Genomic DNA, 27,745 nt, shown 5'->3' with positions numbered 1-27,745 from the left:
TATTTGTGTGCTCTTTTGAGACGAGACAGCGACAGCCACGGCCTAAAGTCTTCGGACACTCGTGAGGTAATGATTGTGTCAGTTTATCAGCCGCTGATACTGAACAGAACGATTTCAGGTTTCCCATGGAATAGAAGCATTCCTTTGTGGGCTGCTGCCATAGATCTCTCCTCGGTAACATCTGGGAGCCTTCCTTTAACGGATGAAACAATACTCAAAATCTTGTCTGAGTGCCCCCATGAAGAAGAGATTCTACATATGAACTCTTGAGCAGCACATTTGGCCACTGGAAATCGGCTTGTGTTAAACCTCCAAAACCTGCAGGACTCCGGCCCTCGAGGACCGAATTCGCCCACCCCAGGACTGGAGAGTAAATATAAATGTTTTTCAAATAGATATATCGCTCCATCTTGTGATTGAATAGGTGATCGGTTATTATTTTTTTCAAACACGGTGAAAAAAAAATCCTTATCGTGTAAAGCTTATTACAAATTAATTTATTACGCCTGTTTGTTAAAAATGACATGGAAAGAGGACCTTGGGGGGTGTTGTGGGGGGTCGCAGTCATTAAGAAAAAAATTGCTATTACATTTTAAAAAATGGCTCCGATTTATTTGAAAATAGGAAAGAATCAAAAATAATTCAACGTCCTCTAATATAAAAAACGCAATGCTGAAGTGATTTGCCCCTAATTCGCATGGACATGAGTGAGTTGTAAGTAACAATCATGTGATCGTGGCAGCTAACAAGCTAACGTGTACGTATTTCCTAATGCTTGTTACCAAATTTCCAGGTCACATATAACCGACCACTTAATAAAGAAAAATCTAATTCAGTCCTCTGGCCCAGTTTATCTTTAAAAGATTTAGTCTTTTTTTTAACCAATCCTAAAACGAAATATGAAAAATCTAGCATTTTTACATTTATTTCTTTTAATTTCCATTTAAAAATGGAACGAATTAACGTGGAGTGGTGACGAAGTACAAAATGCTAGCGATTAAGCTAATTTCAGCTAATTTGATGATACAAATATGAATGTGTTTTGATACATTCAAAGTAGGCTTCGTCTTGCAGTTAGCGGTTTGGCAGCACCCATGAAATTAATTATAATAATCATTAATAATATTAATAATAATTAATCACAATCACCTGATGCCCTAATTTTTAATAATCTTTTCTTTTTTTGATTTTTTTCTTTTTTCTTTTTGAAAAGAAAATATAATGAAAAATTAGGTCGTCAGGCGATTAAAATGTTTAATTGTAACTAATCGCATTACGTGAATAGTTAACTCATGATTAATCACAAATTTATTATCTGGTCTAAATGTACAATATTTTATTTTCTAGGTTTTCATACTCTTTTTAACAAAAGTGGAAAAAAATGTTAAGCTAATAGAAATAGTTCAAATGAATTTTTGACGTCTATAGCCGTCAATGGCAGTGAATGAGTTGCTGTTCTTAATCGGCTTGTACCGTCAAGGTTTTTGCCTCTGCCCCCCCAGCCTCCATTTTGTGAGCGTTTCTTTGCACACATCAGCATTTGCATCACTCGCTGAAGTGTCATTTGTAGAAATGTGACTTGCGTTGCATTTCAAACAACCTCCACATGTGGTTTTGATCAGTCTTGTAAAAATGTGTTTTGATGTGATTTTTTTTTTATGTTCAGGCTTCATAACATCGAGCTGGAGATGACAAAAATCAGATTTGAGGCTGGCAATGTGAAAGAGGTCCATGCGGCAGTGGAACCGCATGATTTCGTGCAACCACTCGTCGAGGAAAACTAATGATAATTACGTTTGTAAAATTCAATTTAAACTTATTATAATGACACATTTTAATTAAATATAGTAATAATGAGCCGTTTTGGGTTAAAAAAAAAAGTTGCAATTTTTTTTGCAGTGATTAGATTTGGATTTTCAACTATTAAAGGGCTGAATACTAATAACAAATATAATCACTTGATATTATTCTGACGAAATTTGATAAGAGGATGTGCAGCGACCTTTGTGGGAACCTCTTTGAGCACTCTGTTTAAAAGCATTCTCCTTCCTCGTTAGTACAAGGTCATTAACCCTTCCCCAGGTTACTAATTTATAGTGTTTCTTTTATTTGGCTTCACTTGACCCTCCCCATCCTATTCCATAAAATCGGAGAGGGTGCCTTGTTGCTTTACAACCAGTTCAATTACACTTTGATGTTTTCTTTCTGTTTTCAGCTGCGATTAAATCGCTGACCCTAGTAAACACGTGACCTCGGCTAACCAAAGAGGTCTGCAGGTTGTCAGAAAATGACGGGCAAATTGAAGGAGCAGGCGGCATTGATTCCTCACATTTAATGTACGCTGATGCGCGCGCGCTACAAGAAAGAAAGAAAGAAAGTAAGAAAGGAAAAAAAAATCCTCTGAATGCCAAGAAACTGCTGCCAAGGCACTGGAATCTTGGCTTAATGGAAGAAAGCAAGGCTTGACGGTTTTGTTCTCGAGAAGAGAAAAAAAAACGTCTCGGCAGGCATGAATCCTGCGTGATGTTGACGGGGATTTTGTTTGGTTACAATTAGCTTTCCACAAAACAGATTGTTTAGAGTGCAAGATGAAGAGAAAGTACATGTTGAGGGTATGTGATCTGTATGTCGGGATGTGTATAAAACTTAACCGTGGCCAGCTGTGCCCCACATGTTTACGTGCCTTGCTCAGGGGCAAGTTTATTTTATTTAAGGAAAACTAACGTAAAAAAACTCAAACTAAAATTCCCAAAAAATTTTTGTTAATGAAATAAAATAAAAAATTTTTTTTTTTTGAACAAAAACTAAGTGAAACTATTTTGTTTACAAAACTAACTAGAACTATAATTTTAGCGGAAATGTCCTTCGTTTTAGCCTTTGGTAATTAATTTAATGTATGAGCCTTTGGGGATGATTTTAAGCATATTTACTTAACTGGAATAAGGACGTTTGAAAGTGTGTCACGCAGAAGTGACATCATCAAGCAACAGCCAATAAAAAGCACATTCAGATGATGTCACTCGTAGGCGACAATTTTGTTCTGCTTGACTTTTGGCTCCAATGGCTTGGCTAGCCTGCTTTTTCATTTAACTCAGCCGAAATGCAACGCTAGGTAAGAAATTAGTTACTTTTTTTTCATGTTACCATAGTGTTTATTAAAGATTGCACACAAGTAATACACTTTTTAAAAAACAAACAAAAAAAACGAAAACATACTGAAGCTAACTAAAACTAAACTAAGGATTTTTTTAAACAACTCAAACTAATAGAACCACCCTAAAAACTAATTAAAACTAACTAAATTGAAAAAAACAAAACTCAAAAAACGAAATAAAAATTAACTAAAATGAAAATTCCAAAATTATAATAACTCTTCTGAATGTTGCTGTCAAGTTCTTGCTCAGAGGTTGAATGAAAACACCGGGCCAAAACGACGGCGGGTCATGTCAGAACATCTGCCGGCATGCGCGGAGACGGTAAGCGGCTCTGACAGGTGGGCCGCAGCGATACGAGGTCGTGAACCCCAGCTGGGCAAGCCGCGCTGTTTCATTAGTCTCAGTCGGCGCGAGTACGAGCCCGAGAACAGGGGGGTGTGGGGGGGCTGCGGCGCGCTTGGAGGGGACGACTATTGACATCACATTGCGGGACACGCCAGCCAAAAGAATATGAATTCATGAAAAACAAACGCGCATGTTGCAGACAGCCGACGCCCGGCTTCATCACTTCAAAACTATTCCGCCAGCTTACTCAACATTAAAAGTATGGGTGACAGAGTCACAAGCACCGCAAAATATCAACAATCCTTCTCACGATGCACTTTTGTTTCTAGGACGACAGACTGGTTGAACGCAAAGCTGCAAGGAAAATGCAGGCGCATAATAAGTCGAAATGTGATCTCGCGGCAGATAAATACACGGCTCGTCTGTTCAGGGACGCTGCTCGACCTTCGCTCAGGATGAATTTAAGCCACACAAATTAACAAAACACAACTGAATCAGTGTGGGGGTCAAACTGCCGCTGTCATAAAACGTGCATTTAACTGTCGTTAAAGTGTAAAACAGAAAGACTTCATAATAAAAAGCCAAAAGCAACCTTTGTACCCAAACTAAAGGATGATGTGTGACAGATGTGTAGCATGTGGAAGGAGGGAGGATTGCGGAAGATGACTCAAAAGTTTGCAACCCTGCAGCAAACGGCGGTGCTGTGCACATTGCACAGCTTCTTTTAGAGATGTTGACTTTTTGTCACTTTAGCCATTTTGTACTGAGCAGCCAGGACTGGGACATCTTTCATTTCCTGTCCATTTCTCTTCTTTGCTGTCACTGATGCTCCAGATGTGCAAGTACCAGGGTCATTTTTTACTTTTTGATTTTTTATTCAGTCTATAGAGCGTGTTTGTTAGCTTTTATTAGTTTTACTGCTTTTGAAAATGCTTAATTTAAGTTTCATTTTCATTATATTTATTTTATTATATTATTTAAATTTTTATATACTGTATTGAATGTGTTTATATGTATTGTTTGTGTAGTACAAAATAAAAAAAAACGCCTAATTCCTAAATGACTGTACGATCTTTCTTCCGTACGCCCAAACAGTAATAAAAATAATAAATACATTTCAAAAAGGGAAGTCAAACCAAAACTCCTCTTTAAAATAATATGTACGATTCAGCCCCGCTAGTCTAAACACGGTATTCGAATTAATAACGTGATTCTGGAATATGAGTTAAGCAGCACAATCCACCTGTTTTTAATCCGTCACAGGGGCGGCCATTTTGCCACTTGCTGTCGACTGAAAACGACATCAGAGTTGTCCAGGTCTCAGGCAATGACCAGTCACAGCCCAGCCTGTGAATGTCACATGATTAAACTCCGAGAGCAGGTGAGCCGTGATTGGTCGTTACCTGAGCAACTCTGATGTCATTTTAAGTAAGTGGAAAAAATGGCCGCCCCCGAGATGAGGTGGATTTTGCTGCTTAATTCATATTCCACAAACACAATATTAATCAGAATGCCGTGTTTAGACTAGTGGGGAGCATATAGAACATATTCATATAAAGACATTTTTGGGGTTGACTTCCCATTTAAATAAACCCCAAAAGCTCATTTATGAAACTGACCAAGATGAAAACAAAAGACATTTTGCCTATAAATATAGTTTTAGTTGGTTAGTTAGTTTTACAAAATGTATCTTCATTTGGCTATTGTGTTTTTCAAAATCACTCTCGTTTTTTCAATCTTAGTTTTGATAACGACGGCAAGTAAAGACAGCTACCAAAATCTGACATTGAGTAAGTCCTCCTTGCCAGTGGTTGGCGCTACAGTGCGACTTGTGTGTGAGAAAGAAAAGTCTTCTCACAAGTATGTCATTGTGTTAATTGACATTCTGTGTATCAAAAGTTGTATCGGTGCTTGATATCTGTGAGTATTCAAAAAGGATACTTGTACTGGTATTATTGGTCTGACAAAAAATGTGTGGTCCATGACTAATAATAATAATATGCTCAAGTCTTGCTTAACTCATTCACTGCCATTGACGGCTATAGACGTCAAAAATTCATTTGAACTATTATTAGTTTAAAAAAAATGTCCCCACTTTTGTTAACAAGAGTAGAAAACCTAGAAAAAAAATTGTACATTTAGAACAGATATAAAATTTGTGATTAATCGTGAGTTAACTATTGAAGTCATGCAATTAATTACAATAAAAAAATAATAATCGCCTGACGCAATTTAAAAAAAGAAAGAAAAGATTGATAAAAATTTGGCGATTAATTTTTTTAGACTTAATTAATTGCATGACTTCACTAGTTAACTCACAATTAATCGCAAATTTTATATCTGTTCTAAATGTACAATCGGAAAAAAATCTAGGTTTTCATACTCTTGTTAACAAAAGTGGAAAAAAATGTTCAACTAATAGAAATAGTTCAAATGAATTTTTGACGTCTATAGCCGTCAATGGCAGTAAATGAGTTCATGTCAAACCAACTTTATTCTGACCCCATTTCGATGCATTTGACAATTTTAGCCTTTTTCACTGCGATGATGGAGACCATTTAAAGACACAACCCTCATGCCAATGCGGCGCAAAAGCCGACAGAAAAACTGAGAGCACTGTTCTGACTGGAGTCATACATGCTTATTTATCCACATTGATGTTTGTTTATATGAAAGAGAAGGGACAGCCTACTTCATCTCCAAAAAGGAAACTAACAAAAAAAAAAAGAAGCTTGCTTGTGCTGACAGGAACAGAGCCAGGTTTGTCACAAAATGGAGGCTGTCCAAATTGGAAGTGACAAACACGGTGTTGTTTACATCTGAGGGCCAAAGTGTGTCGGGCAACAGCGGGGCCCATCGCACACGCACAAACCGTTTCGAAACCAGTCCGCTTTTTCATTGGCTCGGATTTCAGGTGGCGTGATTTGAGCGAAGTGAGCGCGCGCCCCCCCCTGAAAGGTTGTGTCGCAGTTTACCCCGATGTGTCGTGACAACCCTTTCAAACATGCACAAGTGAAGTGTGTAGATTCAGCATACACAGACGAGGCCTTTGAACCCCAAAATAAAAACATTACAGAGGTGATGTCAGCATAAAGTAGCCGCAACTGTGTGGATGTTAGAATGTGATGTTGTGCAGATGCACTTGCTGGCCTTCCCCCCCCCGGCTATATTCACCAAAAGCAACATTTTAAGGAGCGTATTGCTCTTCGCCTGTCGCTGTTTCCCTTCGGGCCTAATTGGTCAGAGAGTTGGGCGGCTGCGAGCCGCAATTAGATGTTTTATATTTGGCTAGCGGCTTATGAACCCAAAAGTGCTCAATGCATTTAGTCATGAGAGTCCATTTTCATTTTCAGCTTTTGAGATTTCCACTCAGTATCGGTGTTGGCGAGTACTCAAAAGTGAATATCCGTACTAGTATGGGTCTGGAAAGCAAACGGTATCGAACATCCTGAGCTGAAATGCAAAATGACAACCTTTCAATTCATCTCCAGACGCCATGCCAACAATCTCCCAGATGCCCGTGAGCAGTATTGGGGTGATGTCATAATCGAACTGAATGCTTTTCTGCAGCCGTATGATGCGATCCACCAATACTGCCTTTGCGATTGACTGGTCGAACGCGATCGACCATTGAGTCCACCTTATGCCACTATTTGAGAACTTGAGCGCTTTTTGTTCACGTCAGTGATTAACCGGCACAATGATCTGCCGACTTGATTCATACGAGGCTTAAGCCTGTTAGCTCGCGAGTTAGCTGGCGGCTAGGGCTTTCTCGTCACGACGACGCGGTGGGATGAGCCCTTTTCGCACTGCATTTAGCAAGGCACAGAGCGTCGTCGTCAAACCCGTTCATTGCGTATGCGGTGAGGGGCAGGGCCACGGAATGGAGGGTCGTGCTGTCATTATCGAATATTTTTAGAATCAAACGATGGACTATTCAATGGATTAATTAAATTTTGCATTAAAATGTATTGTAAAAAGCATTCCCCCCCCCCCCTGATTACTGTTTTAACCAGTGATTGGTGTTTATTTCGCCCTTCGTATTCGTATAGTGATTTAAAAAAATAAATAAGTGGATTGATGTTGTTCTGTGTTACCGGTTCGGTCATCAACAGATGTTTGCAAATGTCTTATTTTGATTAAACAACAGAAGATAATCAGTCTTCTTTCGTGAAGGTCTACAGAAATCAGTGACCAAGTGCTGGTGATGTGCTGAAATCAGAGGATGAGACAAAAAAACAAAAAAAAAAAGGCTCCAAACGATTATTTAATTATTAAAATAGTTGTCAATTAAAAAAAAAAAGTTCTATTCAAGTCAAGGGTATCGTGGTCCTAACGTCAGACAAGATTTAGGCTTATTTTGGTGGAAACTTATTAAGCATTGACGGAAGCTGGTTTTCATCCTCATCACTGTAATTCGTCAACCCGTCAATAAATTCGAGCGATCCGTTAATGCCGGACGCCGCATTTTGGTGACGGATCGACGAATGACGGGAACACTGACAGACGCTCATTTTGCTTTGCAAATCGACAAATGACGGCTTGACAGTTCGGCTTGAAATAATGACGGAAAGACTGTTGACGATTGATGCATGACGGACGCTCAAAATTCATTGACGCGCCTACCTCTGATTAATGTCGCATTTGAGGAAGGTGGGACGTTGGACTTTTCTGACTTTGCACCAGGAAGTACGTACAGGAACAACCCTTTGCATTCGGAAATCCGAGTTGCGAAGTCGGAGGGGAAAAAAAGGACCCCGACTTTATCGACCGATTTAAATCTCTCAAACCCCGTAGAGAAAAAGGCTCTTTAATGGCAAAACATAATTGACACGATTATAAACATATTTAACTATTTATTTACTACATTAATTTAGTTATTAAAACATTTTTTTTTTTTCATAACCCAATTTAATTTGGACTGACTGTGTTAACCGGAACAACAAACAATTGATTGGAATCAGCCATCTTTGTTGTTTACATTTACTTTGAATGCTTTGAGGTCGGAACGGGGAGATTACAAGTGGGATGCGTCCGACTTCCTGCCTTCTTTGAATGCAGCATAAACTATCATAAGCCATCCAAATTTCCATTGAGCGAATTTCACACACCAACAGCTTGATTTTTCCTTCGTTTGATGCACTACGCACGATATGCAGCCCCGTCTTTAAATCCTTCAAATTTGGCCGGTTTGTCAACACAATTCTCCGTGATATGTCAAACTTACAAGACATTTATTTTCGCTGCACAGCGAAGTCTTTAATGCGTGGCTCTCACCATTTACACATAACTGATCGCACCTTTCCATTTATTCCTCAACCCAGGAAAAGACAACGGCCTGACCGAGTCTGAGTTGCCCCCCAGCGTCGACCCCCCCGGCATGGAAAGCAGCTACCTAAATCTCAAGGAAGCAGGAGCGAAGGGGCTCGGCGAGCGTCCGGGCTCAGATCTTTCCGGCCCTCTGGATAAAAGCGAGGCCGAGAGCAACAAGGGCAAGAAGAGGCGCAATCGCACGACGTTTACCAGCTACCAGCTGGAGGAGCTGGAGAAGGTTTTCCAGAAGACACACTACCCAGATGTGTACGCCCGTGAACAGCTGGCACTGAGGACAGACCTGACGGAAGCTCGTGTTCAGGTGAGACCAGATGAGACGTAAAAAGATGAGCAGTGGCGTTCCAACCATCGCTTAAAGAGCGTGAGAGAGAGTTAAAGCTGATGATGACGTGACAACAGCAGAGTCTATTGTTCGCCTTTTTCATCTCAATTTTCCTCCACCCGAGCTTAGATCAGAGTGGGACGGGCGGGTATGACGGGAAACCTCTTTGCAATTACTTTGCGGCAGACTTGGCAACAAAAAGGTCAGAGGCCAAGGGTTTGTCGGTGTTTCAACGACTTCCACACAAAACTGCAAAAGGCAGAAGGTGAGGGACACGGGGAGGGAAGAAGTCATTGGACTATTTGGGAAGGATATAAAAAGCACTTGAGATGCCAGTTTCAATTTCCACGTGCAGCCTGAGACATAGTCAGGGACGGTCTGGTCCGTGCGGTGGTACAGTAGGAAAAAAAAAAAAAAAAAGTTGGTTCACACAGATCCATCCATTCCCCAGATGAATATAATTAACTTTCCCAACCCAACTGACAGGCACACAGCCCACTCTTTTGAGTCACTGTGAGGTTTGACCCAGAGTCGTACAAAACAGACCCTAAACATGCACGCAATCAAGTCTAAATCCCACAATTGCAACAGAAGGCCCATCAGGACAAAGTCCAGGGATACGCAACTGTGGAATACCAAGGGGCATCGCAAGCTCGCCAAGCGACTTAATCATCCTTTTCATCTCGGAAACAACGCAGATGTTTTCTCCGCAATAAGCCAACGTCGGAGTCTTGACTGTTCCGTCCGTAGCTTAACGATGAAGGTCTCCGTGTCTCTGCTATTCGATTAGTTAGCGATGAAAAAAAAAGTCCAACTTCGCTATACCTGCCTTTTTTTGCGGAGGAGGGGGCCGCGCGCTGCGAGCGAAGCGCTGCCGAGGCACTCGATCAATCGCAGCGGTCCTGGGGGATGACAGAGGTGAGGTGAGACGGCTGAAAACTTCAAAGCTGCTTTTGGAGTTTGTGCACGCTAACCCCCCCCCCCCCTCAAACTCTCCCCCTCCCTCCCCACCGTCTTGCCTGCTGGTCGAGCAGCGTAAATAAAACTCTTTAATGGCCTCTGTTAGCTGCCTTTTGCTGTCTTCAGCCATTACTGTAACAACGGCAAGCGCGTCGAGCTCAGAGCCGCCTTCCTTGCAGATGTGTCCGCATCACCGAGACTAACGAGAATAGCGTCTGTCGTTGTAGTAGAGATGGGGAAAGTATTGACATTCTGCACGCGATTTACTTGTATAAAAAATTACATTGGTAAAAGTAAATACTCATTCAAATAATTACTCAAGTAAAAGTAAAAAAAAAAAAGTACAGGCTCAAAAATGTACTTCACGAGTAAAAGTATTTTTACTCTATGTTTCTTCGTGTCATATAATTTGAAGACCATTCAATTCAAAAGATCATCACTTAAACAATTAAAAAAACGGACTAGATCGCCTCATGAAGCCCTTGCAATATTTGTTTTACTCCTCTAGATGGTGCTCTTGGTTTAAAAGGTGCAATGGAAATGAATTAAGTTTCCACTGCATCAACCAAGAATGCCATTTCGATGATTATTTAGCATTACTGTACTTTTTTCAGATTAGACGGGGAATTCTTGTAGGCGGACTTTAGAGTTACACAGGACACGATGCACGCGACATCAATCGTTCTTCCAGCCGACCAATGTGAACATTTCCCGCAGGTAAAGCCGTAGGTGAGCGGACTGGGCGGCCAGCTGACTCGCTAGCTCCTTAGCATCGCGTCTTCTCGCGTCATCGCTATAGCTTGAGCCTATCACAAGCGGGGGACGGATGTCGCTTCATATGATTGGCCGAGCCAGGAACATTGGCGGCAGGTTTAATGTCTTTTTCAATCGTTGTCATGCATGTAAAACTAAAGCAACTTGTTTTGAAAATGTATCGTGTAAAAAGTACAGACAGTTTTTAAAATGCAACGGATAAAAGTCAAAAGTATTCTAAAGAATAAATACTCCATGAATTATAAAGTACTGGGAAAAAAAAAACTACTCAAGTACAGTAACAAAGTATTTTTACTTTGTTACTTCCCATCTGTTAGTTGGTAACTTGGGGCATGTCACGCATTTTGGTGTTCGCTATGGAAAGAACGGGAACTCTGCTTGTCCCTAATAATCATTCTTAAGATGCAGCACTGGGCAGGCAGAACAGCAAAAGACACATCTGACTTCATAATGCTTGCGCCACAAATGATGTCTTTGCCAAACTATTTGGCTTATGTCGCCTTCTTACTGCTGTTCAAAGGCAAAGCAGCTCAGCGCAAACTCTCTGTGAAACATGACTCACTCGGTACACAGAAACCAAGACAAGGGCTTCATAATTATGCGCTCAGCCATTCAAAAAAAAAAAAAGAAAAAGAAAAAGAAAAAGAAAAAAAGCTGACGTTTCGGCAAAGGGAACGTATTTGTCAGTGACAGATTCTGAAGTTTGTAAATGACACGGTATGTAAATGCGTGTGTCCTGTGCGCGTCTGGTCGACCGCCTTCGTCTGCACGCCTCGGAGAGGTCAAAGGGGTTAGCCGCGGAAAGCCACGGGCTTTCGGCGTCAGGAAATTAAACATGAAATGAAAACAAGCTCCAGTTTGAACATTCTCCCATCTCACTTTCCAATATCCCTTACTTCCCCTCTCAGACATAAAAGGGAGGTGGGAGGAGAGTGAGGCACTTTATGGGGGAAGGCGGGGGGTGACACCGAGGTGGGATGATGACAAAAATCTGATGACCCATTACGCTCATTAAAATTCTGACGTGCTCCAAGAAAACGGTTAGACACAATCTAGTGGCTCCTCGGACCAAACCATTTAACTCCTCCCTCCTCTGATGTCATTGATCGGCTACAGAAAATAAGAACATTACATGATGATATTTAATTTTTATTAGCATTTTCCCCTCCCCATGCATTTCGATTGACGTCAATTGTACAGTACATGGACTCTAAAACAGTTGGGTCAAAAATGGACCGATCCTCTACTTGGGTCTATTTGACCCAATTTTGTATGTATGGGTCTTTTAAGTGTAAAACAACTCATATAGTTGGATCAAATTGACTCATAAAGTGGATCGTTACGTTTTTGATCCATAATTTAGTTACTTTTGACCCAACTGTTTTTAGAGTGTGGGTTTTCGCTATTCGCGGGCCTGGTGAGTCCCTATCCTCCACTAATGACGACGGTCGACTGTAGAGTAAATGAACCAAAATAAAAAAAATTAAAAAATAATAATAATATTGCTCCATCTTCTGATTGACTCGTTGATTGATGATAGTTTTATCTAAACTCGATCAGCTGAAAAATCCTGACCGTGTATTGCCTGAGAGGGATGGGGAGGGGTACAATACTGTAGAGTGGGATTTGGTATTTTTGTTGTGCTGGTACAGTTAGCATTACTATTCATTTCAAGGCGGAAAGATTATTTGAGACCGAAATGTTCCGAGTTACAAACATGGTCACGGAACCAATTCAACTTGAAAGTCAAGTCACCACAATATTGGGGGAAATGAGAAGCGTTCCAATCAGGGCTTTGTGTACCGAATATTCTATTAAAAACGTGTGTAATGCGTTGAGAAAATGGAGAACAACCCAAAAGAAAAAGGACATGGTAAACATCAAATAACAATAACAGTCCACCTCCCTCCCCCAAACCTCAGGGGACTGTAACAGAACCCAAGCCCTCCTGCAAACATATGATTTAATTCAAAGGCCAACAACCCCTCACCTTGACATTGGGGGGGGGGAAGCCACAACCTTCCATATCAGTTTACGACTTTGGAAGGCTAATCTCACCAGCTGACCTGCGGAATGTCGGAGCGGGATTTCTTAACATCATCTCGTCCCAAAGGAGGCCATACATGGTCCCCTTTTTTGAAAAATGAACCCATTTGTGGTCAGACGCATCCCTGAAAAAAATAAACGCACTTGAGGGCACAGTGTAACACTGCCCATTTGTATTGTGAAAATGACAAAGAGGAATAGTAAATGCAAAATGAGGAGGGGGGGGGGGGTATGAAGGGTGGCTGGCTGAGGGGAAATTGCATGTCGGAGACGCTGAAAACCACAAGCTGATTAGGCTTGGAATCGAGCAACAATCAAAGCTCAAACCGCTCTGTTAAAAGGAGAATGCTTCCTTCGTTTTTGAAGACGTTTCCTCTTGGGAGGATAAGCACCAGACTTCAGACTCATATGGAGATTCCTGTATTTTATGGGAACTTAAAATGGACCCAAGGTTTGTACCCCAAGAACGACCGGGAAAGAGTGATTTATTATAAAGAGCAAGTACTTCAAAACTGGGATTGATGAAACGCATTGTCACATCCACTAAGTAAGGGCCGATGATGTTGGCAAGCACAGTACAAGAATAAAACTGATAAAACTGGATAAGCAGTCGGGGTGTTGGAACTTCGATTCAAAGCCTGCTGCCTTTTTATGTCATCAAAAGTTCTCGATGCCATTTTCTGTTCAGAAAGACGGTTTTGGAAAGTAAAATCCTGCTACAAACTATATATATATATATATACCGTATACCGAGAAACGTTTCTTGGGAGGAGCAATATGGCGGCCTCGCGGCTTCAAAAGTCTTGGCCTGTCGGCTCTTCAGATCAGTGGTTTGCCTTCTAGGCCGATTCTTCTTCTATGCTTTCCGTTAACTCCACACGTTAGCGCCACTCCAGACTTGGCATATACATGACAGCCATTAAACGCCCTCAGCGTCTTCTTTTGGACACACGCATGTCTTGAAGCGTTTCTGTGTGTGTACAAGATTCTTTTGTGGCCTCAATTGGCAGGTAATGGAGCTGCCGATTTCCCATTCTGTGTCCAGCTCTTCGGCTGTCCTGTCAATTAAAGGCTTGCTTGGGCTTTGCCCCCCCCCCAAAAAAAAAGATTGCTAATGATACATTAAGTCTGCCATTTTGGTTTAAAGTGGTTATTGTTGTAATTTCTGGCCATTTCCAGTGACCCTTCAAAGACAAACATGTAGAAATGTCAGATTTATTTTTCTGAGTCAAACATCACAATTTTGTGCCGCGCACCAACTTTTCTGTTCTTCAAAAGTCAGTTTTATGCATAAATTACTAGAAAGACAAACATATTTAAGGATCTGCGGTCATTTTGTTCATAGTAAAAATCAACTGCCCACACACAGGCAATTAAAGAATCATTAATCAATCTCAAGAATTCAAACATATTAAGTGAGAATAATGCCAAGGACAAGATGGATATGCAAGCACTGCTGGTTGTCAAATCCGCCCACTTGTTTTTTTGGTCAAACTTTTAAATACACTGCAGTGGGATTCCCTTTTGTCCTGCTGTGTCGACAGGTGAGGGAGAGGACATCTTTCTCCAAATGATTTATGAATGGCTGCAGACCCAGATGTGGATCTGTCGACACAGGCAGTCCTGAAGGGAGGCAGACGACTGCGTATCAAAGGCAGGGGGTGGAAAAAGTGCAGTGCCAGGGGAGACGCTCCATTTTCACATCAATACTTCCATGTGGATGGCACTTTTAAGACACGTCAAGCCCTCAAACCCGGTGTTGGACTTTCATGTGCTATGCAATTTATTTGCTTCACTTTCTTAGTTTGTCTTTAAGAGTGTAGAAGATGGTCACATCTTTGGCCCGGCTCCAATGTGTTCAGTCCTGTATACGCTCTTAAAAAATGTTGGGTTCAAACAAATTGGGTGAATGGGTTAGCTACCCAGGACACTGGGTTGAGGATTTTAACCAGTACATTGGGTGACGATTATTTAAAACGACCTAGTAATGGATTACCAGGGAATCAGTATAGCTGTGCTTAAAAACAATACACATTTTATTACCATTATTTACTCACAGCAAATGGCAACTTTTCCCTGTCAGGGGTCACCACTCATCACAGTTAGTAGGAGGTTTGACCCTGATTTTACATCGCATGTACTTCCTGACACAACCCACCTGTCAGACCTAACTCAACAAAACGTGTGTTCCCAAGTGCAAACTCATTTGCTTCCAAAAACGTATAAAAAATGTTCTATTTTAAATGTTTTAAGTGGCCCAAAGACATTTATACATGTTTTTTTAATATGTTTTTTTTTCAATGCTAGAGCATACAGAAGGCTTTGATGCAGCCTCTCAACTGCAAAGAACGGTTGAATAAATGGTAGTTATTACACAAACGGCCAACAGCAGAGCAAAAGAGATCAACCAGGGCCATGTTGAAAAAAAAGAAGCTCTTTTACTCACATTTCCAAATTGAATAATGATGAAACTTAGCTATATTCTAATGCTAATTGCTGCAAAACAGATAGAAATATACTTATTTTTCCTGATGAAAGAGGAGACTCTAATCTTTCTTTTGGTAGGTCCCGTGTTTTTATAGCAATAGAATAGAACACAATATTCTGTGGGCCTTGCAAAAATCTGTCAAAATCCAGTAAAACAGTCAGGAGTGAAGGGGATTGCTTCAGTGAAAATGGCTTTGAGTGAATGACTGAACCCAACTTTGGGTAAAAGCAAGCAAAACAACCCAGCACTTTTTAGCACGTTGTGAATTTATTCCCTGACGTGTTGCCTTCTTTGCAGGTGTGGTTCCAAAACCGCAGAGCCAAGTGGAGGAAGCGGGAGCGCTTTGGCCAAATGCAACAGGTTCGAACGCATTTCTCTACGGCTTATGAGCTGCCTCTTCTAACTCGGCCTGAGAACTATGCACAGGTAAATAAAGAGACCGTATTGGCGCGTCCGTCAACATTGCCGAAAACAGTGTTTGTGACGGCCTCATCATATTTTGCTCTTCGCTTTCAGATTCAAAACCCGTCATGGATCGGTGGCAGCAGCGGCGCCTCTCCAGTGCCGGGTTGCGTTGTTCCTTGCGATACCGTCCCCACCTGTATGCCCCCTCATCCTCATAGTCATAGTCATAGTCATGGAGGGGTCCCCGACTTCCTGGGTGTGCCTAGCCCGGGGAGCAGCCACATGGGACAGACGCAGATGGGCAGTCTGTTTGGGGGACCCGGAATGGTCGGGGGGATTAATGGTTACGATCTCAATGCTGATCCAGACCGCAAGTCTTCCAGCATAGCGGCGCTGCGTATGAAGGCCAAGGAGCACAGTGCCGCCATTTCTTGGGCCACATGATGTTCCAACCTAAGTCTTACACCCCCCCCCCCCCCCATTAGGGCCGCTTTTCTTGAGCAGCCATCATCAAGCACTGTGGGGGAGTCTTGCTGAGAGCACGAATGATAACGCAGGTCAAATGAAGAGGGAGGGACAGTCGAGATAGCAGAGATCATTGTAGCGGCCGACACAATGGAGATAACTGTGACAGTGACAATCAGCAGAAACTGAAAGTTCCCAAACGTAGAGGTGAAAATCAGACGCGAGTGTTTCTGGTTCCCTCACAGTCTCAGGTCTTGGTCAAATAAAAATACTTAATATTGACGTAGCAATCATTTTCCGTAAAATAAGCAAGATCATGAGCAGGATTTAGAAAAGATATTGAAATCCAGTCTAAATAAGATGCGCAACACATTTGAGTGTGTGGTTGTTTTTTGAGCTGATTCACATCCCCACCAGTCCAAAAGAAACCACTTTCACCCTCATCCTAATACACTAAAATGCAAAAACTTGACATTTCTGAATAATTTTTAGGGCTACGTTTTAACATTCAGTGAAAAACAGAAAAGGCAGCGACAGCATGGAAGTAGACAATAATAAGTCAATAACATTTTTAAACATGTGTAGCGTTTGTTTTAAAGAGACAGTGTGTATTATTTCTACTAACAATTCATTCATTTTAAAAACCCACTTTCAATTTCAGTAATATGCAAAAAAATATGTTCGATCACATAAACAATATTTTTATTTGTATTTTATATAATCGCAGATCTAGTCATCAAGAATTATATTACATGCGACGCGCTTTGGGGAAGCTGCCATGCTTCGCCGCCATCTTTCTGCTATGGACACCCAAAAGAGAAAAAACTTCTCAAACATAGTTAGTGAGCCTCTGGTGGTGATTGCAGCTCGTGTCGGACTCAATGATTGACCACCCGCTTACCTTCGAAATCTGGAGCCTGCAGGTGGTCGTCGTCGAGTCCCGTGATTTGGGCTCCCGCCGCTTGTTTCCCCTCTACGTTGCGCTTGCTAGCTTTTGCTAGCTTCTCCCGGTCTCTGAGGCATTATATTGCGCGTGCCTCAAAATTGTAATTGTAAACTAATAGGTTTACTACCAGATGGCACCGAATAATACACACTGTCCCTTAAAATGAAAAGGTGCACATTTTAACTGACCGCACATTGCAATCATTTTCTTACATTGATTTAATGGCTCTTGTACTTATGTACCATTTTCAGGCCAAATGTAATGGTGCATTTTTGCTGTTTTGATTGACTGTGGGTATTTCGTGCACATTTTAATTATGTCATGCTCACGTTGACCAAGTATATCCAATGACAATAATTCATGACATATTTAGTTTTTCTTCATCAGTAAAAAAAAAAAAAAAAAAAAGTTATTGCACGTGAATACCCAGCTTGGATACAATAGGCAAATTTAATTGAGCGCAAACAGAAATAGGCCGAGCCAATTTGCTGAGGGAGGAGAGCAGACATGAGATGGGCAGCAGTTTCAAGCCAACATGTCATTTCCTCCCCACATTGCAACCTCCACAGGTTGCCCCGTCAGGCCCGGCTTCAAGTTACAGGAAGCTGGCTGTCTCCAGCGGGAGACGAGGCACAGCGGCAGCCTTCAACACCAACTAGTCACGCCAACTTCGACCGGCGACCGGCGCAACTAGACACACTTAATTAGCATCAAAGTGGGCCTTTCTGCCCTACGAACACCAATGTGCATCACAGCCTACATGATGGGGACAAACTGAAAAGCGAATGAGCAGGTTATGGTTCAACATGGGCCCAACAGTGATGACTCCTGATTCACAGAATCCGACACATGCCAGAGACTTCGGGCTGATTGCGCCTAGTGGGAGAATTCTGTAATGTTTAGATAACGTGATGACATTATAGTGCTGGAGTGCAGGAGAGTATGCATTGCAGGGGTGTCACTGTGTGTTAGCCACTGGGAATAAGTGCGGCCCGCAGGCCGACACTAAAAAGCAGTAGGAGATTGTAAGTGTTCGTTCTCCTCGCGAGCAAAAAATAATAGATTCCATTAGCTGATCTTGCTACGACACAGACTACTCTGCCATTCTCTTTCTACTGTATGATCGAGTGGCAGGGGAGTCTTAATCAGCTGCTTGATCAAAAAAAAAAAAAAAAAAATTAATAAAGAAAGAAAAGTGTCCTGCAGGTTTTCTTTCAGCACTCCAAAATATCAAATTTGAATTAAATCCTCTCAAGACATAATATTTACCTCAAATGAGCACTTCTTGATGCAGGGATAGTTTTGGGTGAACGCATTCTGATACTTCCATCATACAGTTTGACATTTATCAGAAGGCTTTTAACACAAATCGAATTACAGGACTTGATTGATTAGAAGAACTAAACAGAACTTTCAGTTTCTGAATTTAAAGAAAAACACTAAAAACAGTTGGTTCAGAAATAACACAGAATTGGGTCTAAAAGGGACTGACTCAAGTTTTGGGGTTGTTCAATTAATCCCAAAAAAGTTGGGCCAAATGAATTAAAAAAAAAACCCAACAAAACAAGAAATTGGGTTTGCTTAGTGGGTTATTCATTTAATTTGACCCAACATTTTGGGTTAACGCAAACAGTTGGGTCAGTTCATTTTTTAATGTATTCAAATCTGTTATTTAATTAATCCAAAACAGCCCAACATTTTGGGTTACATAACTCAAAAAGTTGAGCCTGTTAATTTTTGACTGAATGCAATTGTGTTATTCAATTAACCCAAAAAGTTGGGACAAATGGATAACACACAAAACAACCAAAGGAATTGGGTTGTGGACCCAAGAAATTGGGTTGTTTTGTGGGTGAATATGACCCAACATTTTGGGTTAAGTAACTTATAAGGTTGGGTCATTTCAATTCTCACCGATTTCAATTGTGTTATTCAGTTAATCCAGACAGGTGGGACAGATGGATAACCCACAAAATAACCCAAGAAATTGGGTTGCTATGCGGGTTATTCATTTAATTTGACCTACCATTTTGGGTTAAATAACAAAAAATGTTGGGTTGTTTAATTTCTGACCAAATTCAATTGTGTTATTCAACTAACCCAAAATGTTGGGTCAAATGAATAACCCACAAAACAACCCCCCCCCCCAAAAAAAACTGGATTGCTTGGGGGTTACTCATTTAATTTGACAACCCATTTCCGACCCAATTTGGGTTATTTTTGACCCAACTGTTATTAGAGTGCAGAATGCGATGAAAGAAATTGCAGGTATATCTCGTTAGTCCGCCTTCCCGTGCTTTAAACTGCAGCTCTTTCCGTGATGATACTACTGAAAAGTTGTTTTTGTGTGAATGTGAGCAATATGTATTCTGTTGTTCTGTTGCTTGTACATTTGTGTCAAATAATGGACCTCCAACAGCCAAGCCATTGAAGTATTACGGTGATTTTGCCAAATAATACACATTGTGTTCAGCTATATTTCGAAAGAAAATTTCGCTCCGGGCTTTTGACTGTTTAAATTGCTTTCTAATTTTCTAATGGCTTCAAGCTGTTTTTTTTCTATAATAACCAAGTATTTCTACTTATGGTAGTGACTTTATATAATGTGCCATTGCAATAAGTTATTGCACTTACAATTTTGAGAATTGTGTGTTTATACTCCCACTGGGACAAAAGTCTCATGTTGTTCCATGTTGCAAAAATATTGCTTTAAGCCATCCATATTTAGCACCGTGACATCTGCTCAAGGTGCTGGACATTTGTTTGTACACAGGTAACTTGTTTTGCATTTGATGGATTGAAGTGATGATGTAATAAAATCTAAAACACCCCCATGAAGTTTCATCTTTCAAATACAACATACACCTTCAGCACAGTTCATCTGAGGCTACACTATAGAATGTTCACAATTATAAGAGGGGGCTTACACTTACTGTTGTGGTTTAACAAAATGGTCCTATTTAAGGCAAAAGTGTGTTCCAATTTTTTTTTTTTTTTTTAAATACTGACTTAATAAGGTAACTGTATCAATATGTTTACAGATTTTTTCAGGTTCTCCAGAAAATCTATTCTTAAAAAATAAATATCTGTAATCAAAACCATCCATTATGGTTCAAATTCCTTGGACAAAGCAAGACAAACACGGCCAAGCTCACCACTGGTACAGTGTGCAGACTTTGCCCGACAAAGAATGTATGACAGGTAGACAGTTGCAGCCTTTTTAGAATTGCACAACAGTTGAACTGGAAGGCTTCTTTTAATAATAATAATAATAATAATAATAATAATAATAATAATAATAATAATATTAATAGTAATAATAATTATACTTTTGTCTGTTATATGGCTGCTGTCAATCAATTATTAGACCTGTCTTATAATAATATAATATAATGGCAATCTGCTGTGCAACATCATTATCTTGAGTGTTTCCAAAATATAAACATACAATCTTACTTATAATTGTTAAAATTGATTACTTTTATATTAGTACACATCTTTTTTTAATAGTCTGTATTTTCTTGTATTTTTTTTAAAGAATCCATAGAAAAAATACAAAACTGATTGTCATTGCTTTTTTTTTATATATAGAATTTCTGTCATTAATGCGATAAACAGAAATTATGGCTAAATATTTGCAGCAAATTGCTAACAATGTGGGGCTGTTTTACTATAATTTAGGGGTGCAACCAAATGATTATTTTAATAACCCATTAATATGTTGATTATCTTATCGATTAATCAGATGAGGAAAAAAAACATTTGCATCCCTAAAATAAAAGCCAAAACATTTAAAGTTCAAGTTCTTTAGAAAAAAAGAAAGAAAGAAAAAATAATAATAATAAAAATAAAAATAAAAAATAAAAATAAAGTTCAAGTTGTAGTCAGAATGACAAAAAAGACAAAAATTGTGAGGATTGATGGGTGGATGTACAATTTCAAATAGCGATTAATATTGATCATTTGTTAGTTGTTCGCTTAAGCGCTACTATAGTTCATGAAAGCGTTCATTACCATGATCCTGGTTCAAACTCAGTATAACTAGCAAAACCGAGTCAGCCAGCCTGGGATCATATGAAATGAAATCACAAACCGTAGCATGGCATGCAACTTAAAAGGCCAAGTACTCTAAAAAGCAGGTAGGTGACATAAATAAACAGTTTGCGGAGCGCAGAAAGAGCGGCCCGCTGTGCTCTGGACAGCTCTCATTAAAACTAATGGGTCACACTGCCCCAGCTAGGCTCCACTGACATCCTTAATAGAGGCCTGCATGGTAACAGGACCACGCGGACCATTAGGGCACTTCAAAGTTCAGTCCGCTACATGAGGGTCCTGCCGATATGGCAAAAAAGGGAAAAATCCAATTCCTCATTCGCATGCTTTATTTCTCCATCGATGGAGCGCTCAGGCAGCATGCTCTATAAACAAATGGAAACTTGAGCTGCTCATTAAAAGCCATCGTTAGCAATGTCAGGGTTGTAAATCGGTGCTAAAATCAAGCACTCGAGCCGACGCTTTCGCTTACTTGAAACAATTCCTTCGTTTGAAAACGTAGCCCAACACGTTTAATGTCATTTCTCCACTTCCTGTTAGACCAACGAAAAGACTCTTCATAAAGAGCAGTAAAAAAAAAAAATAGACATGATTTTTAACTCATTCACTGCCATTGACGGCTATAGACGTCAAAAATTCATTTGAACTATTTCTATTAGTTTCACTTTTTTTTCCCACTTTTGTTAACAAGAGTCTGAAAACCTAGAAAAATTTTTTTTACATTTAGAAACAGATATAAAATTCGTGATTACTCTTGAGTTAACTAGTGAAGTCATGTGATTAATTACAATTTTAAAAAAATAATCGCCTGACGCTCCCAATTTTTAATAATCTTTTCTTTGTTTAGATTTTTTTAAATCGCGTATTTTTTTTCCGTAATTAATCGCATGACGTTACCAGTTAACTCACAATTCATCACAAATTTTATATCTGTTCTAAATGTACCATTTTTTTTCTAGGCTTTCATGCTCTTGTTAACAAAAGTGGGAAACATTTTTAAACTAATAGAAATAGTTCAAATGAATTTTTGACGTCTATAGCCGTCAATGGCAGTGAACGAGCTAACAGTTGACAAACCGCCGGTATAATCAGCAGACCAACTGCTGATTCCCTCTTAACAACAATCAAGTTATTATCGAGTGTGCCCCCCCCCCCCCCCCCCCTTGCCGCGCTTCACTCCAGAGCCGCACGTTGTTTCTCTTCTGGTCGGTATGCTTTCAATTATGACGCTCGAGAATACGGGGGCGCTGGAGTATCGCTATGATTTATTGTTCACTTATGTCTTGCCGTGTTCGGCGCATTTGCTCAAGAAGCCCGCCTGCTGCAGAGCTCAAAAGGTCAAAAATATACAAACAGTCGACCTTTGGCAGACTGCACACTGATTGACAGGCAGAAATGAAAACTCGGGCCGCGAGGGCCACAGTGAGAGAAAATTGCGTGCGAGACGCGTCGCTAAAATGTTGCTCGAGCCGCCGGCGTGTACCAACTGTGGAAACATTGGATGAGAAGGAAACAAAGAAACTGCATGCTAAAGATGACTTGTTTGTAAGCATGCAACATTATGCGGCCGTCACACATGGGATCGTTTATTTCTTGTCAGCTGAATCCAAAAATGCTTGGCCTGAGAAATGTCTCATCCCAACAGACTCATTTCCTGGCCTTCCCCGCTCACTTCCTGTTTTATACCGACTCATGGGCACCACTTTGTGCGTCATGACAGCGACCCCGTGGAAGCGCAGATACGGCTGCCGTGGGACAATTTATTAAGAATTTAGCTGACAAACTTTTGTGCTAAAAAAGGGCCACGGAAGCCTGATTTTTAAAACACCTGTAAAAATTGCTTGAAGGAAAATTCATTCCTTTCTCTAATTTGTTTTGTAATTAGTTACTTTTTATTTGGTTATTTTTATCATCATCAATATTATTATTATTATGTATTTGATATTACTACTGCAGTTTTTTGTGTGTAAATTTTAAAATACAGGCCAAAAATTATGATATTTTTCTCCTTTAATTTCTACATCCTTTTAACCGATTCAAACTGTTCCAACTTTAAACTGTTCATCTTCTTTTTTTTTTAATTAAAGCCAAAAATTATGTTTGCTTTGTTTTTTTAGTTTATGTCCTCTAATTTCTACATTTTTTGACCAATTCACACTGCTCCAAATTCAATCGTTTAGCTTTTGAGCACCATATAGTGTGGAGCGCAATATAAATGCACTTCATTTGACACTTTATCCTCAATTATATTTTGGGGAAAATTAAAAAAGAAAAGTAATAATTTCTTTTTGTTTTATTTTTCCTCCTCTAATTTCTACTTTTTTTTTTAGCTATTCATACTGCTCCAACTTCAGATTTTAAGCACCCATATAGAGCAGAGCCCTATATAAATGCACTCCATTTGACATTTTATCCTTTTTTTTTGGCAACATTTCAAAATAAAGGAAAACATTTACATTTTTTGTTTTGTTTTTACTCCTGTAATTTTTAGATTTTTTTTTTTTACCAATTCAAACGTTCCAACTTTAAACTATTCAGCTAACCTTACCCCAATTTGTTCCCCAAATTTATAAATAGATGCCAAAATTACTTTTTGTTTTTGTTCTCCAATTTCTAAATTTTTTGATGGATACAAACCGTTCCAACTTTTAACCTTTCTTCGTTCAACTGTGTTCCAAGCGTTTAGCTCAGGGTTCACCAATTCCGGTCCTCGGGTCCAGAGTCCTGCAGGATTTAGATGTTTCCGCCTACCAACACACCTGATACTAAAGATCAGGATCGTTATTGGAGTGAAACATCTAAAACCTGCAGGACTCCAGACCTCGAGGACCGGAATTGGTGGACCAGCTTATCCCTATCGATTTTTTTCCCAAAACTTTTAAATAAAAGCCAAAAAATAAGATATATATTTTTGGTTTTCTGCTTTAATTATTGTAATTTTTTGACCGGTTCATCAAACCATTCCAACTTCAACATGTTCAGCTCATTCCAGGTCATTGTATATCATTCCATGTCATTCAGTATAATTCCAAATCCTTCTACAATTTTTCATTCAGCCTCTCATCCTTCACATGGATTTCTGTTTTTAATAAATTAACCAATCACAAAAGGGCGGTCTAATCTAGACACAGCATTAAGTAGCCCCTCTTGTTCCCTTTGTGCTGAATACTTACATTTTCACGTCGGCTTCTAGCAATCTCACCAAAAGCGATGGGGGGGGGGGGGGGGGTGTCTGGTCTTCAGGGGATTCTCCGGGATGGCCAACACCTAACACCTTTCACACACGATAAACAGCACAAGGAAGAGAGCTAAGTTTTATGTCAAATACATTCAGGAAACAGAACTTGTTCTAGTTCTCGTGGGAGTCCATTCAGTCGTAAATCATCAGGCAATGAAAGTTTCCTCTCCAAACAGGGGGCTAAAACAAACTGCCCCTCTTCTGCTCTCTCATCCTTTTTTTCCCTCTACTTGGAATTTTTATGAGGAAAGAAGAGATGCGGTGCGACAAGACTTCTCTGGAGCAAAGAGGTACACAAGTGGAGATACATCTTTTGTGTGTGTGTGTGGGGGGGGGGGGGGGGGCCCTTAAACATTATTTTGAAGACTGTTATAAAAAAAAGAAGTTATTTTTAATTGGAAGAAGAATTGTAGAAATTCTGCTGTGTGAATCCATAAAATACAATTGGTTGTTTGCAGAGTTGCTCTTCAAGAGACATAATCTGGAGCACAGCCAAATGATTAAACATTTAAAATAAAGACGCTCGTGCGGTTTGTTTGGCAGTTTGTTTTTGTTTTTTTTAAACTCCAGATGCTCATCCTGACAATCAACCCCTCGGCTCGGGCCTATGTTTGGTATTGGGGCACTTATGGAACCTTGCATGGAAAATACATGTACAACCCGGACAAACCTGGACTCCCAACAAATTGAATATTCTTTAAAATATAAAAAAATCACACAGACACTTGATGTGTGATAGAATCTTACAAGTTATTTGTATAATGCATTTTCATACACAACATAACTTCAATGTGCTTTACATAAAAGTACGGCATTAAAACGCATTAACAAACAAAATAGACAAACACAGTTAAAGTAAAGAATTACAAAGTCTAAAAACAGTTGGTAAAATAACCCAAAAATGGACCGATCCTCTACTTGGGTCTATTTGACCCAACTTTGAGCCAAGAAATGGGTCTTTTAGTGCAAAACAACTCATGATTATTGGTCATATCCTTTAATGGGTCAAAAAATTGGGTCATTTTGTATAAAATAACCCAAAAAGTTGGGTCAAATTGACCCATAAAGTGGATCGGTCCATTTTTGATCCATAATTGGGTTACTTTTGACCCAACAGTTTTTAGAGTGTAAAATGACTCAAATAACATACAGTGCAAGAACAAGACTAGAAAACATGATTTTAAAAATGCTTTGAAGAACCTTTTATCATAGGTATGGAAAAAGAGCATCATTCTAGATTTAAAGCATTTGTACTTGGTGGTGGGTTGATTTATCTTGTCACCTTATTCCATGGGCGCAGCTGAATGCACCTTCACCATGTTTGCTTTTAACTCTGGGCTCTATTAATTGATCCGTGTCTGCAGACCTCTGAGCCCTCTTTGGCTTATAGCATTGATTTGCAACTGATAAATTAAATTTTTCCCTCCCATGATATTATTTCTCTCTCTTATGGCATCCATTACAATTTTATGCTGATTGCTAATTGGGTAACTTCAGTGATGGAAGACAGTCAACAGCTACTTTCCTTACTGTCGGTTTGGCAACACTGCTCGACATCTGCTCGGCCACCAGATGTCGCTGTGGGGAGATGTTTCAAACATTTCAGAAGATCAATTCTTTCTTCTTTTTTTAATCAATTGTTCCAAATGATTCAATTGTTTCAATGTTCCATTTCTACCATCCTGAGTTTACCTCTCTGCCTACAACATTGCACCTCAGCATTCTGCTGACTGATATCAACCTCAGGTGCGCGGCTGGAAACTCCGTCCAACAATGATCACCAAGGAGATTGAAGGAACAAACAAGGCACCAAAACAGGCAGACATAAAAACTAGAATGTAACGCACTTACTGTAGACAGACTAATACTACAATTAATTCAGTATTAAAATAAAATGTAACTTTAATGGGTTGCCGCAAGATATAAGTCACTACACTTAATTAATATTCATGAGGCTAGTGAGGGGGGCACACTCGCACTAATGGACTATATGCCACGGAGGAGGCGGGACTTCCGACTTCCGGGTTTTCACCCATCAACTTTGTTTCCGTTTCCGGTTTGCGACGTTTGGGCCGCGTCCCAGTACCTGCGCTTCCGCCTTTGTGCCCCTCGGTTGCGCTTTCCCGTCGACGGGTGCGAGGCTGCGAGTGTGTAGTGTCTGTCTCAGTGTCCTCAGCATTTCAGATAGCAGAGACGCCCTCCCGCCGATGAGCGGGAGCGCACGGTTGGGGGGCGCAGGGGTGGGGGCGCGAGTGTTGGAACGCGGCCAGCAGTGGCCGGAAACGGCGCTGATGTGTAAAACCCGGAAGTCCGTGGCATCCACCCCATTCTGTCCAAGAATGATATCCCTGGTGCCAAATTCACTTGTATAGACGTCGAAGAACATACTAATGTTCAATTGAATAGATGGTTTGAGTGTAGAGGGCTGAAAAAGAGCTTACCTGACACTTTCGATCAAGTTTGAACAAGCTATCCTTTAGTAGCATAAGCACTGTCTGTCATATCTGGTTGTCTTACGTCTTTGACAGTTGTTGGGGGGTACATTTTTATTGCTTTTGTGTGCGTGTAGCGATCACAAATTCTACTCGAAAATTCTTGTGCACAACTAACACTCGCTATACCTCAATCCTTTCAATTATTTTATCCTTCCCGCTTATAAGCCTGTTTTCTTAATTTAGAAAAGGCCCTAAAGATAAATTTGCATACATGTTACAGCTGCACGAAATTCAAAAAAGAAAAATCAGGCGGTAAGCAAGACAGGTCCGAACAACAGTGGCAACGCTATTTCCTCGTCATTTATTATTGTCGTCCAGTGTTTAAGACAATCACTTACCACTTCGGGACGGCGGTGGCCGCCGTTGTTGTGTCTGGAGTCGTTTCTGCAAGTTCAATAACAGCTGTGTTTACTTTGCATGTTTTTTCCCCCCTCGGGATAAACGAGAACAAAACAAGCACTACTTGCATATGTTGGTTTTTTAATTGAGCCGGGTACATTTTGACCTTCTTCCGGTTCAAGCTGCGGAAGTCACGTGACCTCGCGGTCTAAAAATAGCATTCGTGCGGTACCTCATTGCAGATGATTTATTCAGCAGCAGTTTTGAATAAACATATTTCAGGTGCGTAAGTAGTCTATAAGGTGAAGAGATGGAGAAGGCCTGGAAGCAGCAGCAGAAATTGTTCCAGCAATGCCCTTGTTGAAAAACCAATTATATAG

General features: G+C 40.2%; 1 protein-coding gene across 1 annotated transcript in view; it reads left to right on the top strand.

The window, feature by feature from the left end:
- Nucleotides 1–20,007, top strand: part of LOC147175113 (homeobox protein aristaless-like 4) — a 28,202-nt gene extending 8,195 nt beyond the window's left edge. Inside the window, exons 2-4 of the mRNA XM_086072540.1 lie at nucleotides 8,825–9,135; nucleotides 15,722–15,850; nucleotides 15,941–20,007. Coding sequence (XP_085928666.1) covers nucleotides 8,825–9,135; nucleotides 15,722–15,850; nucleotides 15,941–16,273 — 773 coding nt within the window. The 3' untranslated portion in view covers nucleotides 16,274–20,007. The remainder of the gene's footprint in view (nucleotides 1–8,824; nucleotides 9,136–15,721; nucleotides 15,851–15,940) is intronic.
- Nucleotides 20,008–27,745: the final 7,738 nt, after the last annotated feature.

The sequence above is a fragment of the Leptonotus elevatus genome, chromosome 4 (genome assembly GCF_054856555.1).
Source record: "Leptonotus elevatus isolate MCC_2025b chromosome 4, RoL_Lele_1.0, whole genome shotgun sequence".
Taxonomy (NCBI): domain Eukaryota; kingdom Metazoa; phylum Chordata; class Actinopteri; order Syngnathiformes; family Syngnathidae; genus Leptonotus; species Leptonotus elevatus.
Note: the sequence above shows the minus strand (reverse complement) of the source record. Positions and strands in the feature narration are given on the sequence as shown.